We start from the raw sequence: 26,330 nt of genomic DNA on the forward strand, positions 1-26,330 counted from the left end.
TGCTCCCTAACATAAAATGTGCCCATCAGCGTGCCCCCTAACATAAAATGTGCCCATCAGCATGCCCCCTAACATAAAATGTGCCCATCAGCGTGCTCCCTAACATAAAATGTGCCCATCGGCGTGCCCCCTAACATAAAATGTGCCCATCAGCATGCCCCCTAACATAAAATGTGCCCATCAGCGTGCCCCCTAACATAAAATGTGCCCATCAGCGTGCCCCCTAAAAATTGGCAAAATAAATGGAAAAAATGCGAAACACCGCGTTCGGTATTCGGCCTTCGGCCAAGCATTTCATTATTATTCGGCTTCGGCCAAGAATTTCATTTCGGTGCATCCCTACTAACCATCATATCCAAGAATTGGTTAGCTGAAATGTAATAAAGATTTTCTTTTGGGTTTATTACCACTTTAATAAATCAAGACCATGCTTTTTTTTCTGTTCCAAGAAACTGGTAAAGCAGCGTAACTTTCTATTCTGGCACTTTCACTTCTGTACTTTCAAGACCAGTAGTCTATGTTGTATAGATTGCTAAATTATGGGAGAAATCCATCACATATTGGGGCTTATAAAGCAGCATCACAGCCCGATTGTATATATGTTGGTCCCTTTGTACTAATTCTAAAAATTGCTCTGGCAGGGATGGTGGATTCTGCCTATTAAGAGACACTCTCCAAGTGACAGTTTATTTTGCTAGAATTCGACATCCTCCCTCGTCACCTCCTTACTGAATAAGGTTTTATATTCAAGCTTACTGGGGGCCTGACGTCACTGCCCTCTTAGATGATAGTGATCAGGTCTGGAGATTGTCTGTTTTACATTGGGGAGGTCACATGCTCCCCCACACTTGAAGCCCTGCTGTGTTAGAAAAGCAGAGCGAGGGTTCCATCAGTGCTGCAAAGGAGCATGGAATGGTGACTATACCTTGCTGGCAGGGCTTTTAAGAGTTCATGGATTGATCCCAGGTTTTCCCTGAATAGACAGATACTAATTCTAAGGGGATTCACAATCCACTCCGAAACATAGATGTCACTTCTGGTCATCCTTCCATATATACTGCTTCTGACTTACTAATTGTCAGTGTTAATTTTTCTCTTTTGTTCATTGACTGACACAGCTCCTGATTCTCCTTAACCATTAGGTTATACTGCCCCCTACAGGACACTAGGCAAGAAAAGGCTAGACTACGCCTATGGGCAGTCCCAGGGGGTATACACCCACTCTCCGCTATAGGCACTCAGTTTTTTTTCTGCCTAGTTAGGAGTAAGGACCTAGTTATTTACTTGGATCTCTGGTCCTGAACATTTTTTTTTCATGTTAAATGGAATTTTTTTCCTCTTTTTTTTTTTTTCTTTTTTTTTATTATTCTGTTCCTGTGGGAACTACAATCAAGTGCCGGACTGGGCGAAGAACTGGATCATATAGATCCTTAGGGTCCCCCCAGTCTGGCCAGCGAGCGCGTGCAAATCGCATTTCCACGCTAGGTCGGCCACGACATAGCCCCACTGGACAGGGGCTGGCCTGTGAGTTAAAAATCTCGCGAGGACACATACGAACTGGCTTCGGCCTGAGTTGCAGCTGGCCAACAGCACCCACATTACGATGGAGCGGTGTCCTGTCTGGAGCGATGCCCACCCTGTTCCTGGTATGGTAGAACTACATTGCGTGGTGTAAGTCTCTTGGGGTTCATCCTCGCTCTTTCTCGGTGGATCGGATCTTAACCTTCCTTCTGAGGGGGGGGGGGGGGGGTTGAACAGTAATTGGCCTGGAGTACCATCAAGGGCCAGGTATTGGGTTTTGACAGTCTTTTTCTAATGACTTTTGGCCATACATTCCTTGGTGTGTACCTTTTCTTCAGGGTGTCCGACATTTGGTTCCTTCAGTGCGGGCTCCGTTGCCGCCCTGGAATCTTAATGTGGTGCTTTCAGCTCTACTGAAGCTTCTCTTGTTTGAATATTTGAGAGGTTCCCTGCTTACGCTGCCCTAGAAGGCGGCCTTCTTTGGTGGCTATCACCTCTGCATGCAGGGTGTGGGAACTGATGGCGTTATTATCCTGGCGTTCACCTTATGGTGATTCACAAGGATAAGGTAGTGCTTTGCCTCTGTCATTCCTTCCTATGGTGGTTTCTGAATGTCATTTTGAATGCAGATATTGTGCTGCCTTCCCTGTGTCCCAGGCCTAAACATTGGAAGGAAATTGCCTTGCATGTCTTGCATGTAGTCTGGGCAATTAGGGTGTACCTGGCAGCTATGGAGTCTTTTAGGAAGTCGTTCTCTATTTGTGCTCACGGATTGACCTGACAAAGGGTTGTCCGCTTCTTCTGTGACCATTTCTAGATGGAGGTTTAGGCTTATTGCGTCAGGGGTCAGGTTCCTCCTTTACCTATTTAGGCGCACTGTACTAGGGCGCTTAGGGTCTCCGGGGCTTTCCGTCTTTAAGCGTCAGTGATGCAGGTTTGCAAGGCGGCCACCTGGTCATCAGTGCACACTTTTACAAAGCTTTTTGTAAAGTGGTTGTGTTGGCATCTGCGGATGCTTCTTTTAACCACAAGGTTTTACTAGCTGCTGTTTTAGAGGACCTGGTCCTCTTTGAGGGTGTATTGATTTTCAGGTGAGCTCCAGTTGTTTGTTGTTCAGCTCGGTTACCTGGTTGACTATGGTTAGCCTTGGGAATTTTTTTCGGAGGTTTTCCCACCCCTCATGTTTAACACTGCTTTGGGACGTCGTAATGGTTAAGAAGAATCAGGAGCTGTGTCTGTCGGTGAACGAAAGAGAAAATTGGATTTTTGACTTACCGTAAAATCCATTTCTCTGATGTTCATTGACGGACACAGCACTCACCCCTCTGTGGAGTTGGCTTTCTTCCGACACTGCTTGTAACAAACCTGAGTGCCTATAGCTGAGAGTGGGTGTATACCCCCTGGCACTGCCCATAGGCGTAGTCAAGCTTTTTCCTGCCTAGTGTCCTAATCCTGTAGGGGGCAATATACGCCAATTGTTAAGAAGAATCAGGAGCTGTGTCCGTCAATGAACATCAGAGAAATCAATTTTACGGTAAGTCAAAAATCCCCCCCTTTTTTTTTAAACCGTTTATTGCTATCTTTGCAGGTGCCTTTAAGAATGATTGAAGCTGTGGAGAGCCGTGACATGTTCCAGCTACAAATTATTTGCAAAGACTCCAAAGTAGTGAGGTATATATTTGCTGAATATTTATTTATTTATTTTTTTTTATCATTTTTGCTGCCTACCAAAAAACAGCTGTGTTTTTTTTTTTCTTTAACTGAGTAAATCTAAAAGTAAAGCCGAAAAGCTGTAGTAATTCTCCATTGCATTACTTGGCCACCAGAGGACAACAAGAACATTTCCGCTCCTCCGGTCTAGTAGTCCATTTAATTTGATGGCTCACTTTGCACGTTTTTACTGAAGCGTAAAGCTGAGTTCAGGTACAATAATGTTCTAGCCTCTGGTAAGGAATTCTTCTATGTTCTGCCTTTTAATTCAGCTGCCTCTGCAATTTATTTAATTACAGAGCACTCATGTTTCATTTATTCTGTTATCAAAATTTTTATTCCGCTTTTAAGTGAAACCGCTTATTATTGTAATAATTCTGTCAAACCAAAATTGTTTATTTTTTTTTTTATCCCTTCTTTTGGTAGGCGCTGTTAAGTTGCAATGCCCACCGACGCCTTTATTCCTTGGCCATACTAATGCAATGCTGAAATATAATGCTTCCCTCTTTGCTTTGCAGATGCCACTTTTCTACATTTAAGCAGTGCCAAGAGTGGTTGAAGCGGCTGAGCAGAGCTACTGTACGTCCCACCAAGCAAGAAGACCTGTTTGCATTTGCCTATCATGCATGGTGCCAGGGGATCTGCTCTGATGAGGAGGAGCATCATGTCCACCTCTGTCGTCCAGGTAAGAAATGGCCATCTGATTTAAACGTGGGAGTTCTTGTGATGCAGACATCTCTGCTAGATGGCACTGCCAGGTGCTCAGACACGAAGAAGGACAAGTATTGCTGTTGGTGTCCCCACAGGGAAGATTTACCTCTTTGGCCTAGTGACCATTGTCACTAAAGAGAAAGTGAGAGGCACTCCAGAATTTAAAGCGGCGTTCTAGTCCCCTAAATTCTTTTTCTTCTAACACTCCACTGTAATTGTGTACACTTTTCTACTGCAACATTTCGACAGTGTCAAATATTTGTTCCTTTTTAGTTTATTGTTAAATAGTTGAAAACTGACCAGATCTTGGAAGCAGGCAGGCTCCATCTCTACTGTGGGCACCTGAAGCCCACTCCTCTTAATTTCCAGGATTCGGTGCAGTTGGCTACCCAGCATGCACCTCCCCATCTCACACCTGTGCAGTAATGCCACTACACGGCGTGCTCTCTTTATTCCTGACAGGTTGCCATATGAATGGCGGCGTCAGCTAAATTTCCTTTCCCATTGCTATAGCAACCTGTCAATCAGGACATCACAGTCTGAAATCACGCAAGATTTCAGGTTTAGGTGACTACCATGGACTCCTGAGATAGATGGTGTTGATATCCCAGGAGTCCATGGGAATCACCTAGTGACCTCTTCGCCTAGGCGTCCAGAGCAGGAAGTGCGCCAGACTACATGGGGGGAAAAGGTATTAAAAATCTATTTGCCAATTTAAATATAGAGAAGGATGGGCAATGGATTGATCCAAAATAAAAATATATATATATATTTAAAAGATTTGTGAATTTACCTTCCTGTCTCAAAAGCCTTGAGCCTCGGTTCACATTTATGCGATGCGGGAAGGCTGCGAATCCGCAGCCTGTTCCCGCATCGCACACGCACCCCCGGCAGTTCACACTGCCATATGCGATACGCTGGGGGTGTCAATGTTATGTTAACGACACCCCCAGTTTGATCGCATATCGCAGTGCGATCGTGCAGTTCGCACAGGATCGGATCGCACAAGTGTGAACTGCTGTGCGATCCGATCCTGATGCGGCTGCCAAAAAGGGTCCCTGTGCGTGTTTGCTGCGGTGCGAATTTAGCCATACAAAGTGTATGGCTAAACTCGCACCGCACAGCCGATCGCATGTAATGTCGGAGCAGTGCGCTCCGACATTACATGCGAACCCCGCACACGCACAAGTGTGAACCGGGGCTGAAACTTTTTTTTTTTTTTTTTTTTTTAGATACGTGTTACAGAAAATGTAATACTGCTGCCTATATTTTGTCATCTGCTGCCTGTTACCCCTGAAGTTGTTCTCTAGTTTTAAAATGTTCCCCTGTCCAGATTTGAGGGGTGTGCTGGGGCTGTACACTATATTGTCAAAAGTATTGGGACACCTGCCTTTACACACACAATGAACGTTAATGGCATCCCAGTCTTAGTTTGTATGGTTCAATGTTGAGTTGGCCCACCCTTTGCTGCTCTAACAGCTTCAACTCTTCTGGGAAGGCTGTCCACAAGGTTTAGGAGTGTGACTATGGGAATGTTTAACCATTCTTCAAGAAGTGCATTTGTGAGGTAAGGCACTGATGTTGGACGTGAAGGCCTGGCTCACAGTCTCTGCTCCAATTCATCCCAAAGGTGTTTTATCAGGTTGAGGTCAGGACTCTGTGGCCAGGCAAGTTCCTCCACCCCAAACTCGCTCATCCATGTCTTTTATGAACCTTTTTTTTGTGCACTGGTGTGCAGTCATGTTGGAGCAGGAAGAGTCCATCCTTTATTTCCTTGGTAATGCCACTGTGCTTGGCCAGGGATTTCTTTGAATGATGATCAAGTACAAACTACACACACAACAGTTGGCCACGTTCACACTCTTGAAACAGAATTTAGTTCTGGGGAAATGTGTTGGGTCAAGTCTCACCCCCTTCACCTAATCTGCTGTATTGTTAGTAGAAGTAATTATTGATATTGGAATGCATGCAGTTGCAATTGTGTACATCAGACATACACTTTCTTAACCACCCCCCATCCGCACTACAGCCTATATACGGCTGCAGCGCGGACTTGAATTTTCGGGAGGCCGTTTTTAAACGGCCTCCCAGTGACACGCCCCCAGCGCGCTCCCGCGAGTGCGCTGCGGGGAAAATCTGTGTCGGCCGTGTCCAAGGACACGGCTGATCACAGATCGTGGTGAATGGCCAATCACAGTGGCCATTCACCACGTGATCGGGCCGTCCGATTGTAATCAGGGCACCAATCACCAGTGCCCTGATTACTAAAGGTAAAAATACACACACAGTGCCCGCCATCAATGCCCACAATCAGTGCCCATAGTGCTGCTAGTCAGTGCCCATCAGTGCCTGCTCATCTAGGCACTGATGAGCACTGACTGGCAGCACTATGGGCCCTGAGTGTGGGCACTGATGGTGCTGCCCATCAGTGCCGCTCATCAGTGCCACCCGTCAGTGTCCAGTGCCATCCGCCAGTGCCCATCAGTGCCGCCCGTCAGTGCCGCCTCTCAGTGCCCAGCAGTGCCACCTCTCAGTGCCCAGCAGTGCCACCTCTCAGTGCCCAGCAGTGCCACCTCTCAGTGCCCAGCAGTGCCACCTCTCAGTGCCCAGCAGTGCCACCTCTCAGTGCTCATCAGTGCTCATCAGTGCGGCATATTAGTACCTCCTCATCAGTGCCCATAAGTGCCATCTCATCAGTGCCCATAAGTGCCGCCTCATCAGTGCCCATAAGTGCCGCCTCATCAGTGCCCATCAGTGCCGCCTCATCAGTGCCCATCAGTGCCGCCTCATCAGCGCACATCAATGAAGGAGAAACATTTATTTTCAAAATTTACTCGCAGAAAATAAGAAAACCTTTTTTGTTTGTGGTTTTTGGTGCCTCAAGTCAAATATGGGATTTTATGGGCAGGAGTATAGGAGAATAAGCAAAAGTAGTATAATATACAAAATTTATTGCGATTTGGCAATATATATACAACAATTAAATGGTGACTTTAATGGGTAAAGTTCCATTGTGCAGTGAAGAGGAAGAAATAAAGTGTGTTTTGCATGTGGCAAAAAGTGACTTAAAAGTGGGTTGTATGTGGTCTTGCTCTGCTGTTCCTCATGTCAGAAGACTGGGATGAGTGCAGAGGAGGTGCCAGATCGGTGATCCGACATGTTTCGGCCTAATTTGGCCTTTATCAAGGATATTTCACCGATTCTACAGATAATCAAAAGAAGGGGGTATCAAGTTGGGCAATATTGTACTGAAAACATACATAATAAAGTTTACACATGTGTGGGTTAACATACAATTGTTTTGTCCACTTCCTAAGACCATGCCTTCCCAGGTTTTGTCCAGGTGCTGCAGGAACAAATATGCTGCATGAGTACATTAAAAGAGTATAAAAGGTATTTGGAAGGCTTAATATCTAGTGGTATTTACTTTCTGAAACGAATGACCCGATCCAGGATCCAATGTGGTTTTGACTGGCAGAATCCACATTGATTGAGATGGTCTATCCATTTAGGGAATATGTAAAATTATTGGGGTAAGTAATAATTGTTGTTATCTTCAATATAACAGAGGTGAAGAAATTCCCAAAATTCTTGAGGGGATGTGAAGGAGATCCCCTCACATATTAGACTTACGTTTGAGAAGAAGTTGTCACAGGTAAAGGCAGCATATACGCTCCGGGTCCATCTCCTCCCTCGGTGTGGGAGAGACTGAAGCATCCGGAGTGTTCCCCGGCCTTTTAAAGGCAGCCGCGCATGCGCAATACTGCGCTGCGTGATGTCAAACAGGTGGAGTCCGTAACACGGCAAGATGTGCGCCTGCGTACTGTCAGGGCGCATCCCTTGTAGCCGTGCGGACGTGCCTGCGAGGCCGCCGACACAGATTTAGAAGCTGAAGTCCCTGTGCGGGATACAGGAGGGTGAGGACACCGACCATTCAGTTTCAAGAGCCCCGATCGGGGCTTTCTGTGTCGGGAGCCACTGGAATTTCTTATGGGGAGGCAAAAGGAAGTGGATACAGATTATTACATCGGTATAAAAAGAACATGTATCGAAAGGGAAATACATTGTGCGAACAGTGTAAACCCTAAGGAAATCAATGAATAATAGTAACAAGATAATAATTTAGAGCATTCTAGATTAAGGTTGCAGCAATATAATACAAGGAAGAAAAATTCCTGTGGGGAGATGTGGGATGGGTCCGGGTGGGAGACACAAAGTCGGATACCATTGGTCCAGACATGCGGTCAAAGGTCATCAAAAAGGTAAAAGGGGGGCCGAAGTCATTTGTGGTATTGGTACAGAAAAGTTATTAATTGGAATAGTCCTTACAGACTATTGAGTAGAGAATGAAAAAATGGGGAGAGAGGGGAAAGGAGAAGCGGAATTGGTAAAAAGTTCAAAATTCGGTTGCAGGATCCATGCAATCCGATAGGGTTGGAGCATGTATATGATACCAAGGTGATCTGAGAGTAGTCGAATTCCGAATTGATTGTACCAATTTGGTAATCCGATTGGATTTGTTTCTTAGAGAAGAATTTTGAAGATGTTTGTGTGATCCGATTGGATTAATTGGTGCAATTCGTTGGATGGAGAAGAGGATGGGAGAGGGAAACCAGAAGTGGCGAGGGAAACAAATCAAAAATCCACCTTCTCAAAATACTTAATGATATCACCATACCAGAAGATACATACCTGATTACCATCGACGTTGAATCTTTATACAATAACATACCCCACACCAAAGGGCTACAAATAATTGAGAAGACACTCCGATGCCACAGTGAACGGGACCAAAAGTTCAACAACTTCATCACTGAGATGTTACAATTTATACTCAATCACAACGTCTTCACCTTTGGCGGCAATTATTACATTCAAACCTGCGGGGTAGCAATGGGGACCAGCTGCGCCCCCTCCTATGCGAACATCTACTTGGGCTCATGGGAGCAAGACTTTCTATCTAAAGAGGAGAATTCCATCTACGCTGAAAAAATCCTTATATGGCAACGATATATCGATGACATATTGATAGTATGGGACGGGCCGGAAAACATGATACAGGAACTACTAACTAAGATGAACCAGAATGAACATAATATGTTCTTTACAATGACCTACAGTAGACAACAAGTATCCTTCCTTGACACTTCAATTTATAAAGACCCGACGGGCAAAATTTCCACCACCCTATACAGAAAGGAGACAGCAGGCAACTCCATTCTTTACGCCTCTAGCTTTCACCCACAACCCCTAATCAAGTCTATGCCTTACAGTCAATATCTCAGATTGAAGAGAATCTGTACAGATCCAGCCAAATTCCAACTGGAAGCCAACGCACTGACTGCCCGATTGCTACAAAGAGGCTACACCAAAACCTCATTACGCAAGGCATTTAATCGTGCCAACTACAAAAATAGACAAACACTCCTCTTTAAAAACAAGGAACCAACAAAAACCGAACCCGACACCCGAATAATTATAAGATATACCAACGAACATCAGCAGATTCGAAATATCCTTACAAAAAATTGGTCCATTCTCATGGAAGAACCGAGCACCGCAAAACTCTTACCAAAACATCCACCCATCACCTTCAGGAAGGCAGGCTCCCTACAACAACAATTGGTACATAGCGAGTATAAAGAGGGATCTAGAAAAGACCCTTGTAGAACCAAGGGCACCTTCCCGTGCGGGAGCTGTGCTCAATGTCATGTCATCCGTCCAACTACTAATATTACTTTACCTAATGGAGAATTATTTCGCCCCAAACATTTTTGCAACTGCAAAACGAAGGGAATTGTTTATATGATGACATGTGAATGCGGGTCTTTCTACATCGGGAAGACCCGACAGGAGTTCGGCAAACGGGTGAACCAGCATTTACAGACTATGCACGTTGGCAACTTTTATGTCCCATTAGGGAGACACGTAAGGGATCATCATAACTATAAAATGCCTAAAATCAATTTCATGGCTCTGGATAGAATCCATGTCCCGTTACGAGGCGGTGACTGGAATAAGATTCTTTTACAACTGGAAATGCGCTGGATTGTACAACTTAAAGCCACACCGTCACCCGGACTAAATGAAGCACAAAGCTACCGCCCATTTCTTCAGGGCTTTTCATCTGGCAAAACAGATTAGTCTTGTCATCCCAAATAACCGAAACACTTGGAATTATCTTTTTCCCCCAATTAACTATTCGGATTGCACCATAATGCAAATCGACTGGGGTTCCACCAACCTTCAAATCATCTTACTTTTACACAATGAGTTAATAGAATTAGATTGCATAAATCCTGCAACCGATTTTTTGATTTGTTTCCCTCGCCACTTCTGGTTTCCCTCTCCCATCCTCTTCTCCATCCAACGAATTGCACCAATTAATCCAATCGGATCACACAAACATCTTCAAAATTCTTCTCTAAGAAACAAATCCAATCGGATTACCAAATTGGTACAATCAATTCGGAATTCGACTACTCTCAGATCACCTTGGTATCATATACATGCTCCAACCCTATCGGATTGCATGGATCCTGCAACCGAATTTTGAACTTTTTACCAATTCCGCTTCTCCTTTCCCCTCTCTCCCCATTTTTTCATTCTCTACTCAATAGTCTGTAAGGACTATTCCAATTAATAACTTTTCTGTACCAATACCACAAATGACTTCGGCCCCCCTTTTACCTTTTGATGACCTTTGACCGCATGTCTGGACCAATGGTATCCGACTTTGTGTCTCCCACCCGGACCCATCCCACATCTCCCCACAGGAATTTTTCTTCCTTGTATTATATTGCTGCAACCTTAATCTAGAATGCTCTAAATTATTATCTTGTTACTATTATTCATTGATTTCCTTAGGGTTTACACTGTTCGCACAATGTATTTCCCTTTCGATACATGTTCTTTTTATACCGATGTAATAATCTGTATCCACTTCCTTTTGCCTCCCCATAAGAAATTCCAGTGGCTCCCGGCACAGAAAGCCCCGATCGGGGCTCTTGAAACTGAATGGTCGGTGACCTCACCCTCCTGTATCCCGCACAGGGACTTCAGCTTCTAAATCTGTGTCGGCGGCCTCGCAGGCACGTCCGCACGGCTACAAGGGATGCGCCCTGACAGTACGCAGGCGCACATCTTGCCGTGTTACGGACTCCACCTGTTTGGCATCACGCAGCGCAGTATTGCGCATGCGCGGCTGCCTTTAAAAGGCCGGGGAACACTCCGGATGCTTCAGTCTCTCCCACACCGAGGGAGGAGATGGACCCGGAGCGTATATGCTGCCTTTACCTGTGACAACTTCTTCTCAAACGTAAGTCTAATATGTGAGGGGATCTCCTTCACATCCCCTCAAGAATTTTGGGAATTTCTTCACCTCTGTTATATTGAAGATAACAACAATTATTACTTACCCCAATAATTTTACATATTCCCTAAATGGATAGACCATCTCAATCAATGTGGATTCTGCCAGTCAAAACCACATTGGATCCTGGATCGGGTCATTCGTTTCAGAAAGTAAATACCACTAGATATTAAGCCTTCCAAATACCTTTTATACTCTTTTAATGTACTCATGCAGCATATTTGTTCCTGCAGCACCTGGACAAAACCTGGGAAGGCATGGTCTTAGGAAGTGGACAAAACAATTGTATGTTAACCCACACATGTGTAAACTTTATTATGTATGTTTTCAGTACAATATTGCCCAACTTGATACCCCCTTCTTTTGATTATCTGTAGAATCGGTGAAATATCCTTGATAAAGGCCAAATTAGGCCGAAACATGTCGGATCACCGATCTGGCACCTCCTCTGCACTCATCCCAGTCTTCTGACATGAGGAACAGCAGAGCAAGACCACATACAACCCACTTTTAAGTCACTTTTTGCCACATGCAAAACACACTTTATTTCTTCCTCTTCACTGCACAATGGGACTTTACCCATTAAAGTCACCATTTAATTGTTGTATATATATTGCCAAATCGCAATAAATTTTGTATATTATACTACTTTTGCTTATTCTCCTATACTCCTGCCCATAAAATCCCATATTTGACTTGAGGCACCAAAAACCACAAACAATTTTGTCGGAATGGTGGCAGAAACGATTACAATCTTCCAATGTAAGATCCAAAAAACTTATCTCTTCAAGAAAACCTTTTTTTTTTTTTTTTTTCAAAATTTTCTGTCTTTATTCTTTTTTTTTTGTAAAAAATAAAAATCGCAGAGGTGATTACATACCACCAAAAGAAAGCTCTATTTGTGTGAAAAAAATGATAAAAATTTCATATGGGTACAGTGTAGCATGACCGCGCAATTGTCAGTCAAAGTGTGAGAGCGCTGAAAGCTGAAAATTGGCCTGGATGGGAAGGGTGTTTAAGTGCACAGAAGGCAAGTGGTTAAACACATAGGCATTGGTTGGGTTTTTTTTTTTTTTTTTATACGGATGCAAGATGTTAAGTCTCCATTGACACTACCGCGACTTGTCAGGCGACTGGTCAGCCTGACAAGTCGCTGTCCATGCAGTGCTACAGTACCCGTTCTAATAGGAGCGACACAAGTCGCTCTGACTTAGAAAAAGGGTCCTGTACTACTTCGGGGTGACATCGGAGCGACTTGCATAGACATTCATTTTATGAAGTCCATGCAAGTCGTGCTGCACGCGACTTCACAGGTCGCCCCCGAAGTCGTCCCGCTTCAGTGTGAACCGGCACTAACTGTTGCATTGAGCAATATTGTGTTTTTTTTTTTTTTTTTTTAACTAATTATGCTGTTTGAAAGTAGTTATACTACTCATATACTATGTTCTACATAATCTTTAAATCTAAATATTCTTATTTCTGTGTTCAATATATGCAAATAATCATTGTTGGGCACAGGCTGTTACAAATGCACTGATATTGATGGACAAAAGGCTCGGTTCACAAAGCTAACACACCAGCCTAATGTTCCTTCTTCTCAAAACTCTTACTTTCAGCTGAGTGCAGTGAGATTTGAAAAGTACAGTCACGTGGCTAAAATTTAGGTCCTTATCCTTGTGTAAAAGTGCAATTGCAGTCAAATCTATATTTTTGTTTTTTTAGAGTGGAGATGGATTAGAACACATTAGGTGTCCATGTTAAGCAGATTTACCCCCCCCCCCCTTATTTGTCCTGGTGACTGTTATCAGTGTTAGTGAAAGAAAACCTCAAACTTTGAATTATGAAAAGAGACAAATCTTTCAATGGAGACACTAGTTCTGGTGACGGGGGAAGGATTTCCTTCACTTTGGAGGGGTTTCCTCTTCCTTTCTGTTGTGGTTTTGGGACAGGAAGTGAAGGGGAAATCTCCCCAATAGTGCACAGATGACAAAAAAAATATGGACAGTCGTTCCAAATCCTCCATTGCTCTATTCAAAATAAGAACAATACAACTTTATTCTTTAGTGCTATTTTAAAGTGTTACTAAACCCAGGACTCTGCATTCACTATATCTGGTCTCCCACAGCACTGTATACAGAACATGGAAATTAAATTATTTTAGTAAATCTAAACTGATAAATACCTTTTCTCATCAGCAGTATATAGCAGTCATGACTTCTATCAGTGTCTGATTAAAGCTTGTAGGAGGAGTTTTCATTCTTCTATGACTGTCTATGAGACTGCATGACTCCTGGCCCTCTGTCTGGACAGTGCTGATTGGCCCTGTGCTGATCACCTGCACAGTGCGCAGAATAACCCCTTTGGTTCCACAGTGAGTATAACAAGCATGCTATACTGCATGTACAGACTGAATTTATTGTTGTGGGTTTAGTAATACTTTAAGGGCCAATTCTTTCTATATGTGTTGGGCAGCCTTGCAGTCCCAATGCATAAACAAGGGAATTTGGCTTGAGCCCTATATGTTTAGCGCTGCTACAGTTGTGTGCACTAAAAAAAAATTAGGACACGCTTTATTTTATTTTTATTTTTTAGTGCAGCATGTTGTGAAGCAATGCACCGTGATGCATAAAGATAAATGACATGTCGTTTTATGATATGACATTGCAATAAAGTTGGGGGGAAAAAAACAATAGTAAAGCATGTGATTTGTGATTATAACACACCTGCACCCCTTCTTTTGCAGCACACACCAATAGTTGCAGTATATTGTGGATACTGGTGTTAACAAGCCCTAAAGCTTTGATTGAACCTAAGGCAATTTTTTTGTGTTCTGACTTTGTGGGTGTTTCCTAACTGTTTACTTTGGAGTCTAAAGTAATCAGAGAAAAACATGTAGAAGATGGTTACTCCGGTGTCATCGCATGGTATACAGATACAATTTTCATTAAGTGGCATGGGTAACTCATAGAAGGAGTGCATTATGTTGAATAAGAAAATTGAAGTATATACAGTATATACCTCTATCTATAAATCCTGTGATAGATTATACATTAACTGCGGCAGATAATGTGCTACATAACTTTGCTTCAGACAGCCATGAATAATATGTAACTATGAATGGGTTTATTTTAGGTGATCATGTGAAGGATCGCTTCCAGATGGAGTTGCTACGGATGGGCTTTGATATGCAGAATGCCTGGCGAGTGTCTGAAATCAACAACAACTACAAGTGAGGCTTTCCGTTTCACAGAATTCAGAGCAGATTATCCTTTTTTGGTAGAAATAATTGTTTGAACCAGTTTTGACATTCTATTTGGAATTATTTATATAGTACGCCCTGCTAGTGTTTCATTTTTTTTTTTTTTAGGGGTTGTACCAATACATTACTAGGGGTTTCAGTGCATTTTTTGTAGTTCGTAGTTTGTGCTCTGTTAACATTCCTTTTCTTCTCCAATGTCAATAGACAATGACATTTTGTAGCCTCAGGTGTGTATTTAGAGATTGGGAAATCTGCTTAAGTCAATATAAGTCGTTTGCACAGGTTCTCATTCTGCATTACTGTGTCACAGAGGGAAAGAAATGAGGATTGGGAAGGTCAGACCTCCTGATCTGCATGCTTGTTCTGGGTCAGTGACTCAGAATGCAATTTAAACACTGATGCAGCATAACAGCCAGGCCACTAGCTTTTTTCAAAAAACAAGGTCATCAGTGACAGCTCCCATACTTCCGAAGATAAATTGCACCTATAAATGTCCCTTGAAACTTCTGTATGGTTCCTAAGGTGATATTAAAGGTTTAACATTTAAAAAAAAAAAAAAAAAACCTGTTATACTCACCTGCTGTGTATAAGGGTTTTGCACAGCGCAGCCCCAACCCTCTTCTTCTCGAGTCTCCCGCCGACGTTCCTGGCCCCTCCCCCTTGACCAGTGCCCCCAATAGCTAGCCGCTTGCTACGGGGGCACTGGTGTGTGCTCGCTCCTGAGCCCTGCTCTATGTGTCCATAAGACACACAGGGCTGTGGCTCGACCCCACCCCCTGCTCTCTCCTTATTGGCTCGCTGGCTGTAAATTGACAGCAGTGGGAGCCAATGGCTCACTGCTTACATTCCTTGTAATAGGAATAAAAGTGCTAAAAAAAAATTAAAGGGAAAGTGTAAAAATAAAAGAAATAATAATAAAAATTTAAAGTGCCCTCGTCCTAGCGTGCTTGAATGAAGCACCGAAGCGAACGCATACGTACACATGAGGTATCGCTGAGATTGTTAGAGCGAGAGCAACAATTCTAGCCCAAGACCTTCTCTGTAACTCAAAACTGGTAACCTGGTAACCTGGCTAATCGCTGCCTATGAAGATTTTTAAATACCGAAGTTTGGCACCATTCCATGAAAGTGTGCAATTTTAAAGCATGACATGTTGGGTATCTATCTACTCAGCATAACATCATTGTACACATTATACAAACAAATTGGGATACATTTAGAGCCGGTTCACATTAGAGCGATCCGACTTGCCGGGGCGACCTCGGAGCGGCCGGCACGGACTTCATAACATTGAAGTCAATGCAGGTCGCTCCGGGTCGCCCCAATTAAAAAAAAAAACAAAAACGTATTTTTCCCCCAAAAAAAAACTGTTTGAAAAATTGCTGCACAAATACCGTATGACATAAAAAGTTGCAATGACCGCCATTTTATTCCCTAGGGTTTCTACTAAAAAAATAAATGTTTGGGGTTTCTGAGTAATTTTCTAGTAAAAAAATGATTTTTGCATGTAGGAGCGGAGTGCCAGAATTGGCCCAGTATTGAAGTGGTTAAAACTGAGACTAGCAGTCAGGCATCAGTGCTTTAGATCTTACACTGCAGGTATACCATGAGGCTGTCAGATCAAGAGTGCCTAGGCACCCTCACATACCAGGAAGTACACTTCTATGTTTCAGGGAGAATTCAAGACAAAAGGAAGACTTTTTAAGGTAGTGAAATTCATGCTTGTATTGTCTGCAGACAATCACAGTGCTGTCTGCATACAAAGTTATATAAAGTTAGGTATATTGCTGGTATCCTTGTTATGCCTAATGGCTACCTGAGGTCTGTCTGTCATCAGTCAACACATGCTTATAAAAAAAGTCTTTCATAGAACACTGAAATACTGCAGCCTTTTCTCTTTTGTTCATTTAGGGACATAGCTCCAGATATTCTCCACCATTGCGTTATACTGCCCCCTACAGGAGTAGGACACTAGGCAGAACAAAAGTCTGGCTTTGCCTATGGGCAGTCTCGGGGGATATACTCCCTCTCTCTGCTATAGGTACTAATTTTTTTTTATTTTTTTCTGCCGCCTAGTCAGGAAAAAGGACCTAGTTCCTTGCTTGAGATCTATGGTCCTGGCAAATGTTTTCCTTTTAGTTAGAAATTAATTTCTCCTGGATTTTTTCCTGTTAGATCTATAATCAATTGCCAGACTGGGCGACTGGCTGGATAATCTAGGTCAGTGGTCATCCCAGTCTGGCCAGCGAGTGCACGCAGACCTCAGCTCTGCACTAGGTTGGCCGCGACATAGCCCCACTGGATGGGGGCAGGCCTGCGAGTTCAACGCCTCGCGAGGTCGCATACAACCGGGTCTCGGCTCGAGTCGCAGTGTTCCTCCTGGCCAACAGCCCCCCATTTCAATGGAGAGGGGTTCTGTCTGGAGCGGTGCCCCGCCTGGTTCCTGGTATGATAAGGAGCTGCCCCCCCCCCCCCTCTCGGCCTGGAGGGTTTTTGGGGTGGATGTGGGCCCTTCCTTGGGATGATCGGACCCCTGGGTTCCCCTCCTTCCTGTCAGGCACCCCCCTTTCATCTGTTCCCCATCCTACCCCTTCCTGGGTCCCTGGAAGCCTCGTGATGTTGGGCGAGTGCCTCTATTTTGTTGTAGCCTGTGTGTTTCTATGCATGGCGGCCATGCTTGTGTAGTCAGGCAGCAATTTTGCAGTGGTTTGCCATTGACAATAGCGGCGGCCATGAGAGTGGAGCATTGTGGGCAGGGATTTCGGGGGTGGGGGCCCCTCCTTTTGGTGCTGACTCCTGGATCCCTTTTACTTCTTGATCTCTGTGCTTGCAGATTATGCTGGTGGATGCAGGTGCCTGGCTCTGCTGAGTGGTGAGTCTGGTGGGGTTCTCTCCCTCTCTGCTGAGGATCGCTTGGTGCTCTGTGCTTAGCGACTGGGTGGTGCTGCCAGCATGGTGGGGGTGTCCCTTGCAGTGTTTTACACCTGTTTTGTGGTTTTCCCCTGGAGATTAATGGAGTCTTTGGAGCACATCTCCCCACCTAATCCCCTCTCTGAGGCTGCAGGGCCCTCCGGGTCCCAAACATCCATTGATGCAGTAATGGCGGTCCTGTAGTTCTTGGTGTCCAGGGTGGAGGTTGCTTTCCCCTGCCTCGTCTGTCTCATTAGATCCTGAATCTGATTTGACCGCCACGGACATGGGTCACCCTGCTGGGTCTGCAACTACGCCCCTGGAATCCTCTCAAAGTGAGGATGATTCCTACACGTCTGCAGCCGTACACGAAACGGTGCTGGTGAAAGCACTGATTGTATCTGTGCGTGAGACCTTGAAGATGGAGGACGCAGCTGCGTCGGAGGCGCAGGTTCCCTTTGGCATTTCCAAGCCATCCAGAGCGGCAAAGGTGTTTCCATTTTCCCGCCCTTTTTGACAGAATTGTCGCTGAAGAGTGGGGCTGACCAAAGCGTTTCCTTGGGGTCCTTAAGCAAGTTGCTAGGCGATACCCCCCCTATGAGGAGTCCCTTACTAAGAAGTGGACTGTTCCACCGGTGGTGGACCCTCCGGTTTCCGGATTTAACAAGGCAACCATGATTACAGTTGAAGATTCCCTGGCTGACAGGAAGGCTGTGGCCCGCAATATGTACACTCTGGCTGGTTCGGAACTGAGGTCGGTAGTCACCATTGTCCTGGTGTCGCAAACTCTGGCCGAGTGCGCTAAGCTTTTATGCCATGACCTGGAGGGGGAACAGCTCCCCCCTGCCTTTGCTGAGCTGGCGAACCAGCTGGTCCGAGGGCTGCAGTTTATCTGTGATGCCTCTTTGGATGCGGCTCCCCTAGTGGCGAAGCTTTCTGTTTTGGCAGTGGTCCTTCGGCGTGTCTTTTGGCTCAAATGCTGGTCTGCAGGCCAGACTTCTAAAAAGGCCTTTCGAGATCGCCTGTTTGAAGCTACCCTGGATGACATCATAAAAGGTTTTGCGGGGGGGGGGGGGGAGAGAGCCTTTCTTCCGCAGGCTACTAAGGGCAAGGAAGTTCGTCATAGATGTGGGCCTTCTTTCTGGGCTCATAAGAAGTTTTTTCATCCCTCAGGGTCGACTGACAAGCACTCAAAGCCTTTAAGAGCCTCCTCTGGATCCTGTTATGGCAAGCCGAGAGCAGGCTTCTCCAGACCAATGGACAAGGCTCCTGCAGCATGAAGGTGCACCCTCACCTATATCGGGAATGGGGGGGACATCTTTGCTGGTTTCTGGACCCGTGATCTTCCCTGGTACAAGACAAGTGGGTCCACAAAATCATTTGATCCAGCTACAAGATCGAGTTTCACTTTTTGTCCTCTGGCAACGTTCTTTCCTTCCAACTTGTACCTGTCCCAGGATCGCTTACAGGGTCTGTTTGGGGCAGGCGGTGCAAGACCTGTTGCTTCAAGGGGTAATTGTCCCAGTTCCACCTTCTGAACGGTTTCAGGGTTTCTACCCAAACCTGTTTACAGTTCCCAGGAAGGAAGGCAAAGTGTGTCCAATGCTGGACCCCAAGGCGCTGAACTTGTGCGGGTGGAGAAGTTCAGAATGGAGTCCATTTGCACGGTGGCGGCATCCCTGCGTCGGGGGGGGGGGTGGAGGTATTTCCTTCTATTAACATCAAGGATGCCTACCTTCACATTCCAGTACGTGTCAGTCACCGGCACTTTCTCCGCTTTTCTGTGGGAGAGGAGCATTATCAGTTTGTGGCATTACCCTTTGGTCTCGCCTCTGCTCCTCGGGTCTTCACAAAAGTGTTTGCCCTGGTGCTAGCTTTGTTACACCAATGGGGGATCGCGGTGCTGGGCTACTTGGACGATCTCCTTCTGCGAGCAGAGTCTCCTACTGCTCTGATGGAAAACCTGGAGATCACAATACAAACTCTGCGGGAGTTCGGCTGTATTCCTAATTTTCAGAAGTCTGCTCTGGTTCCGTCCACAAAGCTGGACTATCTGGTTCTGACTCTGGACTCGACCTTAGCCAGAGTGCTCCTTCATCTGGACAAACTCCAGAAATCACAGGCTGCAATTCATCTCCTGCTGTCCAGCAGATGGTTATCCCTCTGGACTTGCATGCGGGTGCTGGGCCTGATGGTGTCTACCTTTGACGCGGTTCCATTTGCACAGTTCCATACGGTGTCCCTGCAAAGGGAGATTCTGGCCAAATGGAACAAGACTATGCGGTCTCTAGATAATCAGATCCAGCTAAGCCGTGGAACGAAGGAGTCCTTGATATGGTGGCTTCATTCTCCGGTGCTTCGGCTGGGCAAATACTTCCTCCCCTTGTATTAAACAGTGGTCATCACGGATGCCAGCCTGTCCGGCTGGGGAGGTATCCTCGGCAAGCATTCTGCTCAGGGGATCTGGACGCTTGGGACTCCGAGCTCAGACTGTGCCTGGACCATTGGACGGATTGTCTTCAGGGATGTCCAGTGTGCATTTAATCGAACAATGCCATGGCTATGGCTTATGTCAATCCCCATGGGGGCACAAAAAGTGTCCTAGCGACTCTGGAGGTAACTGGCATTCTAAGGTGGGCAGAACGGTTCGTTCCAGCCCTCTCTGCTGTACATATTTTGGGGGGTAAATCTGACAGGGGGATTACCTCGGTTGGCAGGCGTTGACCCAAGGAGAGTGGTCCCTTCATCCTGGGGTGGTTCATCAGTTGTTCCAAAATAAGAGATAAGTGCTGTTCAGCACCCCACTCCTGCGCTCAGAACCTGGTCCTCAGGCTGCCTCAATCCCGGAACTCGTACTCGTACTCATACTTGGCATCCATTAAGGCTAGGCTTTGCTGCCCCTTACGACCGGGGCGGTCGACCAGACACTGTAGATACAAAACAAAGAAAGGGCGCACCAGCCTAGCGCATTATCCTCAGCGAGTTTATTAGTAATAAAAAGATAAAAATCAGCTACTCACAAACATGCGTGAAAATCAAGCACATCAATTCCATAAAGCAGCCTCATTACAGGAGTCCGATATCTCATGAAAGCAGAGGGCTGACGCGTTTCGAGGCCGTGCCTCTTCCTCAGAGCCTCTTCGGTGGGGCATCCCCGAGGTGGATCTGTTGGCATCTCGGCTCAACAGAAAGGTGCAGAGGTTTATGGCTCGGTCATGGGATCCTCTGGCGGACGCCACAGACGCACTGGTTGCCCGGTGGGGTCAGTATTGTCCGATTTACGCCTTCCCTCCTCTCAAGCTTCTGCCAAAACTTCTACACAGGATTGAGGCAGAAGAGATTTCGGTCATCTTAGTGGCTCCGGACTGGCCTCACTGGGCTTGGAATGCCGATCACTGACGTCCCTTGGAAGGTTCCTCTCAGGGAGGATCTGCTGTCCCGACCGATCTTCCATTCTGCTTTACAGTCGCTGGCTTGGCTGTTTAACGCTAGGTGCTGAAGGATAGAGGATTATCTGAGTCGATGAATCCTACACTGTTAAAAGCTAGGAAATCTACTGCTAGGAAGATCTACCATTGTACGTGAAAGACGTGCATTGCGTGGTGTGAGTCTCTTGGGGTTCATCTTTGCTTCTTCTCAGTTGCTTGAATCTTGACCTTCCTTCAACGGGGGGTTGAACAGAAATTGGCCTCGAGTACCATCAAGGGCCAGGTGTCGGCTTTGGCGGTCTTCTTTCAACGACCTTTGGCCACACACTCCCTGGTGCGTAGCCTCCCTTTGAGAATCTTTAGGAGCTTTCCCCGCTTGCGCTGTCCCAGAAGGTGGCCTTTTTGGTGGTTCTCACCTCTGCGCGCAGTGTCGGAACTGTTGGCGGTATCTTGTCGTTCACTTTACCTGGTGATTCGGAGATAAGGTGGTTCTTCACCCCTGTCCATCTTTCATTCCAAAGGTTGTCTCTGATTTTCATTTGAATGAAGACATTGTGTTGCCTTCCCTGTGTCCGAGGCCCAAACATCCGAAGGAAATTGTCTTGCATGCCTTGGCTGTGCTCCGGGCAATAAGGGTGTACCTGGCAGCTACGGAGTCTTTCAAGAAGTTAGACTCACTATTTGTGCTCGGGGATGGGCCTCGCAAAGGGTTCCTCTGCGATCATTTCCAGATGGCTCAGACAGTGATTCAGGCCTATTCCATATTGGGTCAGGTTCCTCCTTTCCCTGTTGAGGCACACTCTATTAGGGCGCTTAGTGCCTCCTGGGCCTTCCGTCATCAGGTGTCAGTGACGCAGGTTTGCAAGGCGGCCACCTGGTCGTTGTTGCACACGTTCACAAAGTTTTATAAAGTGGATGTGTTGGCATCTGCGGATGCTTCTTTTGGCCGCAAGGTTTTGCAGTACAAGGCTGCCGTTGAGAGGACCTGATCCTCTGAGGGTGTGTGTTTTTTTTTTTTTTTTTTTTTTTTTTTTCAGGTGGGCTCCAGTTGCTTTGCTTGAACTCCTGTTGTCTGGTTGGCTACTGTTTTAGTCTTGGTAATTTTTTTGCTGTTCCCACCCCTCATGTTTCAAACTGCTTTGGGACGTCCCGATGGTTGAGAATATCTGGAGCTATGTCTGTCAATCAACGATAGAGAAAATGGGTTTTTTGATTTACCGTAAGATCCATTTCTCTGATGTTCATTGACGGACACCGCACCCACCCCTCTGTGGAGTTGTAATTCTTCTGACACTGCTTGTAACAAAACTGAGCACCTAATAGCAGAAAGAGGGAGTATATCTCCTGGGACTGCCCGTAGGCATAGCCATACTTTTTTTCTGCCTAGTGTCCTACTCCTGTAGGGGGCAATATAACCCAATGGTTGGGAATATCTGGAGCTGTGTCCGTCAATGAACATCCGAGAAATGGATTTTACAATAAGTCAAAAATCTTATTTTTCTCCCTTCCCCTACTTTATATTAAATTGTGTACATGCCGGTCACGTCGTCTGTGTTGTATAAAGATGGTTTTTACAACATTAAAACATTATTTTTTTTTTTTCCTTCCTTTCTACCATAGACTTTGTCCAAGTTACCCTCAAAAACTGCTTGTTCCTGTGTGGATTACTGATAAAGAGCTTGAGAATGTGGCTTCATTCAGATCTTGGAAACGAATTCCTGTTGTTGTGTACAGGTAATAGCAGATGATGATGTGACACCATTTTTTGAGCAATTTGTGCTACATTTAGCTAAATCAATTTCTATCAGGGCTGATTTGTGAAGGAACAACTAGAACTGTCCTATTTTACAAGTTGTTTTAGCTTAAGGCTCTGTTCACACTGATGCAATGTGGGAAACGCACAGGAATTGCTGTTTTTTTCTCATCGCACTGCATCGCAATTGCACTGTTCATGCGAGTTAACCCCCAGAAAGCAATAGCAATTTGCTAGAATTGGATCGCATGGGTATGAGCACCCATGCGGTCCAATTCAAGTGCGGCAAAAAAAGGTGCCTGCACCTTTTTTGCACAGATGCAATGTGATTCAAGTCATGCTAAATGATAGGCTTAAATCGCACCGTACAGAATCGCATGTGATTTGCACAAGAATGCAGTGCGATTCTTGTGCAAGTCACATGCAATGTGACACATCTTATCCGTGTGAACCCAACCAATAGTTCCTGTTGGGGAAACATCAATGGTCTTTGTTTGCAGTTTTGTATTTCTATTCTGTATATAGTCCTAACAGATTACACCACAGCTTATGGAGCAAGTGTACATCAGCCCTTGTTTCCTAAAGGAGCTCAACATCTAAAACTACAGGAGCAATTTTGGTTAAGCTTCTGATTACCTTACCAATACGTTTTTGGATTGTTGAACCAAATAGGGAACATGTACAAGCTCCATGCAGATGAAGTCCCCGGTAAGATTTGACCCCAGAGCTGCAGGCTGAGAATGACAATTGTAGATGGCATGCTGTTTTATAAAACTTACATTCTATATATGGCTGCAAAATGTAAGCAACTTCTCTTTTTTGCAGACATACGCGAACAGGTGCTGTAATCGCTCGCTGTAGCCAACCGGAGATCAGCTGGTGGGGATGGCGCAATGCCGATGATGAGCATCTAGTAACTTCCATTGCAAAAGCCTGCGCACTTAACCCTGGAGGACGCACAGTTGCTGCCAGCTTAACTAACAAAGGCACTGGTGAGGGGACGGAGAATGCAGATACTGATTTTGGTACGTTATATGTTCTACAGTGATTTATTTATGATTGGTAAGCCATGTGTACTGCAGCTATAAATTGTAATTACCAAGACTTTCACAAACCGTCTTAATTCATTTACCTCTCGGTTCTATTTAATTGCATTTAATGCCATTGTTTGTAGATTCGTCGCTGACTGCCTGCCCTGGCATGGAGGGTAGCACACCACCGCAGAAACTCCTCATCCTGGATGCACGATCCTACACTGCTGCTGTTGCAAACAGAGCGAAAGGTGGAGGCTGTGAATGTGAAGGTAGAGGGCATTAAAATGTGTTTGCAAGGCTGACTTTGTGCTGAAGTTAACGAAGAATTTTTAATAAAAAAAAAAAATCTTCACTTTTTTTCCTGTGTATTTCTTTAAAGTGTACCTGTCTAAACCATACTACCTTTATAAAAATTCTTCTTCCAGTGTCAGAAATCCAGGACCTCTATTTAATAGTTTTGTGTATTTATTTTGTTACAAGTGATGCATTGCATTATTGGATGTGGTGGAGATGTCCAAGTTCCATCCTAGAGCAGAGCCAGTGTTTTACTGCTTGCAACCTGGGTTCAGGGGCTCCCAATGCATGCTGGGGAAGAGTTTTCATAAATGGGTTTAGCTGTCGCTATATTTTGCCTATTTGTATACTTTGATTTGTTGACAGGTTCACTTTAAACATAACTAATCATGGTTGGGCTTATGAAAAAACAGTATTTATTCTTTAAAAAAAGTTTTTGTTTTTTTTTTTATTGTTTTTTTTAGCTTTACTTTGTTCGAGCCTACATTTCAGCTTTAGTGTTATGGGTCATTTGTGTCAGCTGCTTAATCGCCAAGCATAGTATCCTATCTCCCTAGAGGGCAAACCATGACAAATCGCATATCCCTGATGTTAACTTATTTCAACTATTCTGCCGTTATTTCACATTGTTTTGCCTTTTTAAAGCGGTTGTAACAATTTGTAATTAACAGACAGTGTACTGTATATCTTGCTATAACAGGGGAGATACCAGTAATGGTACTCAAACACTATACAACCACTTTAAGGAATTGGAATTGGCTGAACAAAAAAAACAAAATCTAACAGATTACTCCAACACTGTACAGCATGGATGGACGAATCTCCCACTGCTACTATTGTATTCTGACAGCTGGTGGTTGCGGCTGTCAGGATACTGAGACCATGACTACATCTCGCTGGATATAACTGCAGTTCAGGCAGCAGTTTAAGTCGAAGGATGTGATGTAGAATTTTGTCGAGAGCTACACACTGAGCGAATTTCAGCTAAATAATTAGGAACTGCATGAAATTCAATCAGAATATGGTCAACCTTAAAACTTAGAATCACCTGCTGGGTGTTTATATTCTAGCTTAGCAACCTACCAGGGTCTGTTCAGTATACAAAAATGGTAAGACTTCAATAGTTGGGTTTGTTATCTTTTGAAAATGAAGTTTCCCTATAGATAGATAAGCAGTCTTGTTTAAAGCATTTTTAAGTCCAGTTCTATTTACCAGTGCCAGTACATGCTGCATTTACACAGGCATGGCAGTCCATTATTTGAATACACAGGCATGGCAGTCCATTATTTGAATACACAGACATGGCAGTCCATTATTTGAATGGGTTGCTGTGCCTGCATTTCCTGCAGGCAAAATTTCCCTGCACCTTTTTTAGAAAAAACTGCCATGACAGAAATTGCGTGGTGCTTTTTTGCCATGCATCAAGTGTGGGAAGCCAGCTGCATTTTTTAATGCGTGGAGGTACCATTAAGAGTTAATGGCATCTTGCACATTTTCTTTTAAGCATCACATTGTGTACAGCTGCATACGGGGGTGGTAATTTATGCAATTTTACATGGATTACCATACCTGCACAGAACCTAGCTTTACATGCTCAGAATATGCAAATACTTTAGTGTGCATGATCTGGGCACATACTGTATTCACTTTTTTTTATGTGCACCTTCTCTTTTTTAGTTGAACAGAAAACCTCCTTTGGTGCTCAGCCCTGCAAGGAATGAAGTAATAAGTCCCAGAATGCTTTGTCAGCCAGTGCTAGTTCCTAATAATTTAGAGGGAACTCATTTTCCTGGGTTGGTAATGGAATGTGTTGTGCTTTTTACTTTTCCAGAGTACTATCCAAATTGTGAAGTAGTATTTATGGGAATGGCCAATATTCACTCTATCCGGAACAGCTTCCAGTACCTGCGAGCTGTGTGTAACCAAGTGCCCGATCCTGGAAAGTAAGTGTGACCCTATGTGTCTATTTTGTGTATACAGTGAGTATAGTTGGGTTATCTTTGATTCTTATCTTTGAAATATTATTTTATGGCATTGACCCTAGATTGTAGTGAATATATTATTGGTTTTCTGCAGTCTAGAATTGTAATGAGTGTGAAATACGGTAACTACTTTTATTACAAAACTCTTAATTTACTAGCCACATATCAAAATCAACAACGCTTAAACCTATTCTGTAAAGAAAACACTTTCTATGGAGTCCACATCCCCCCCAAGGACCATGTCATGCAAGGGCCCAACTTACCAGTTTCCACCTCGTTATTCCTTCACTGACGGAAACAATGTAGAATCTCCCTCCCTGGCAATGCTGTGGAAACAGGAGCATGGTTCTCTGCTC

General features: G+C 44.7%; 1 protein-coding gene across 2 annotated transcripts in view; it reads left to right on the forward strand.

Annotated features, from left to right (window-relative positions):
- Nucleotides 1–26,330, forward strand: part of MTMR4 (myotubularin related protein 4) — a 139,007-nt gene that overhangs the window by 96,806 nt on the left and 15,871 nt on the right. For both annotated transcript variants that reach the window (XM_082245077.1, XM_082245076.1), the window contains 7 exons: nt 3,110–3,192; nt 3,750–3,916; nt 14,447–14,543; nt 22,532–22,645; nt 23,490–23,689; nt 23,839–23,967; nt 25,824–25,935. In XM_082245077.1, coding sequence (XP_082101203.1) covers nt 3,110–3,192; nt 3,750–3,916; nt 14,447–14,543; nt 22,532–22,645; nt 23,490–23,689; nt 23,839–23,967; nt 25,824–25,935 — 902 coding nt within the window. The remainder of the gene's footprint in view (nt 1–3,109; nt 3,193–3,749; nt 3,917–14,446; nt 14,544–22,531; nt 22,646–23,489; nt 23,690–23,838; nt 23,968–25,823; nt 25,936–26,330) is intronic.

The sequence above is a fragment of the Pelophylax lessonae genome, assembly GCF_965119305.1.
Source record: "Pelophylax lessonae genome assembly, chromosome: 2".
Classification (NCBI taxonomy): domain Eukaryota; kingdom Metazoa; phylum Chordata; class Amphibia; order Anura; family Ranidae; genus Pelophylax; species Pelophylax lessonae.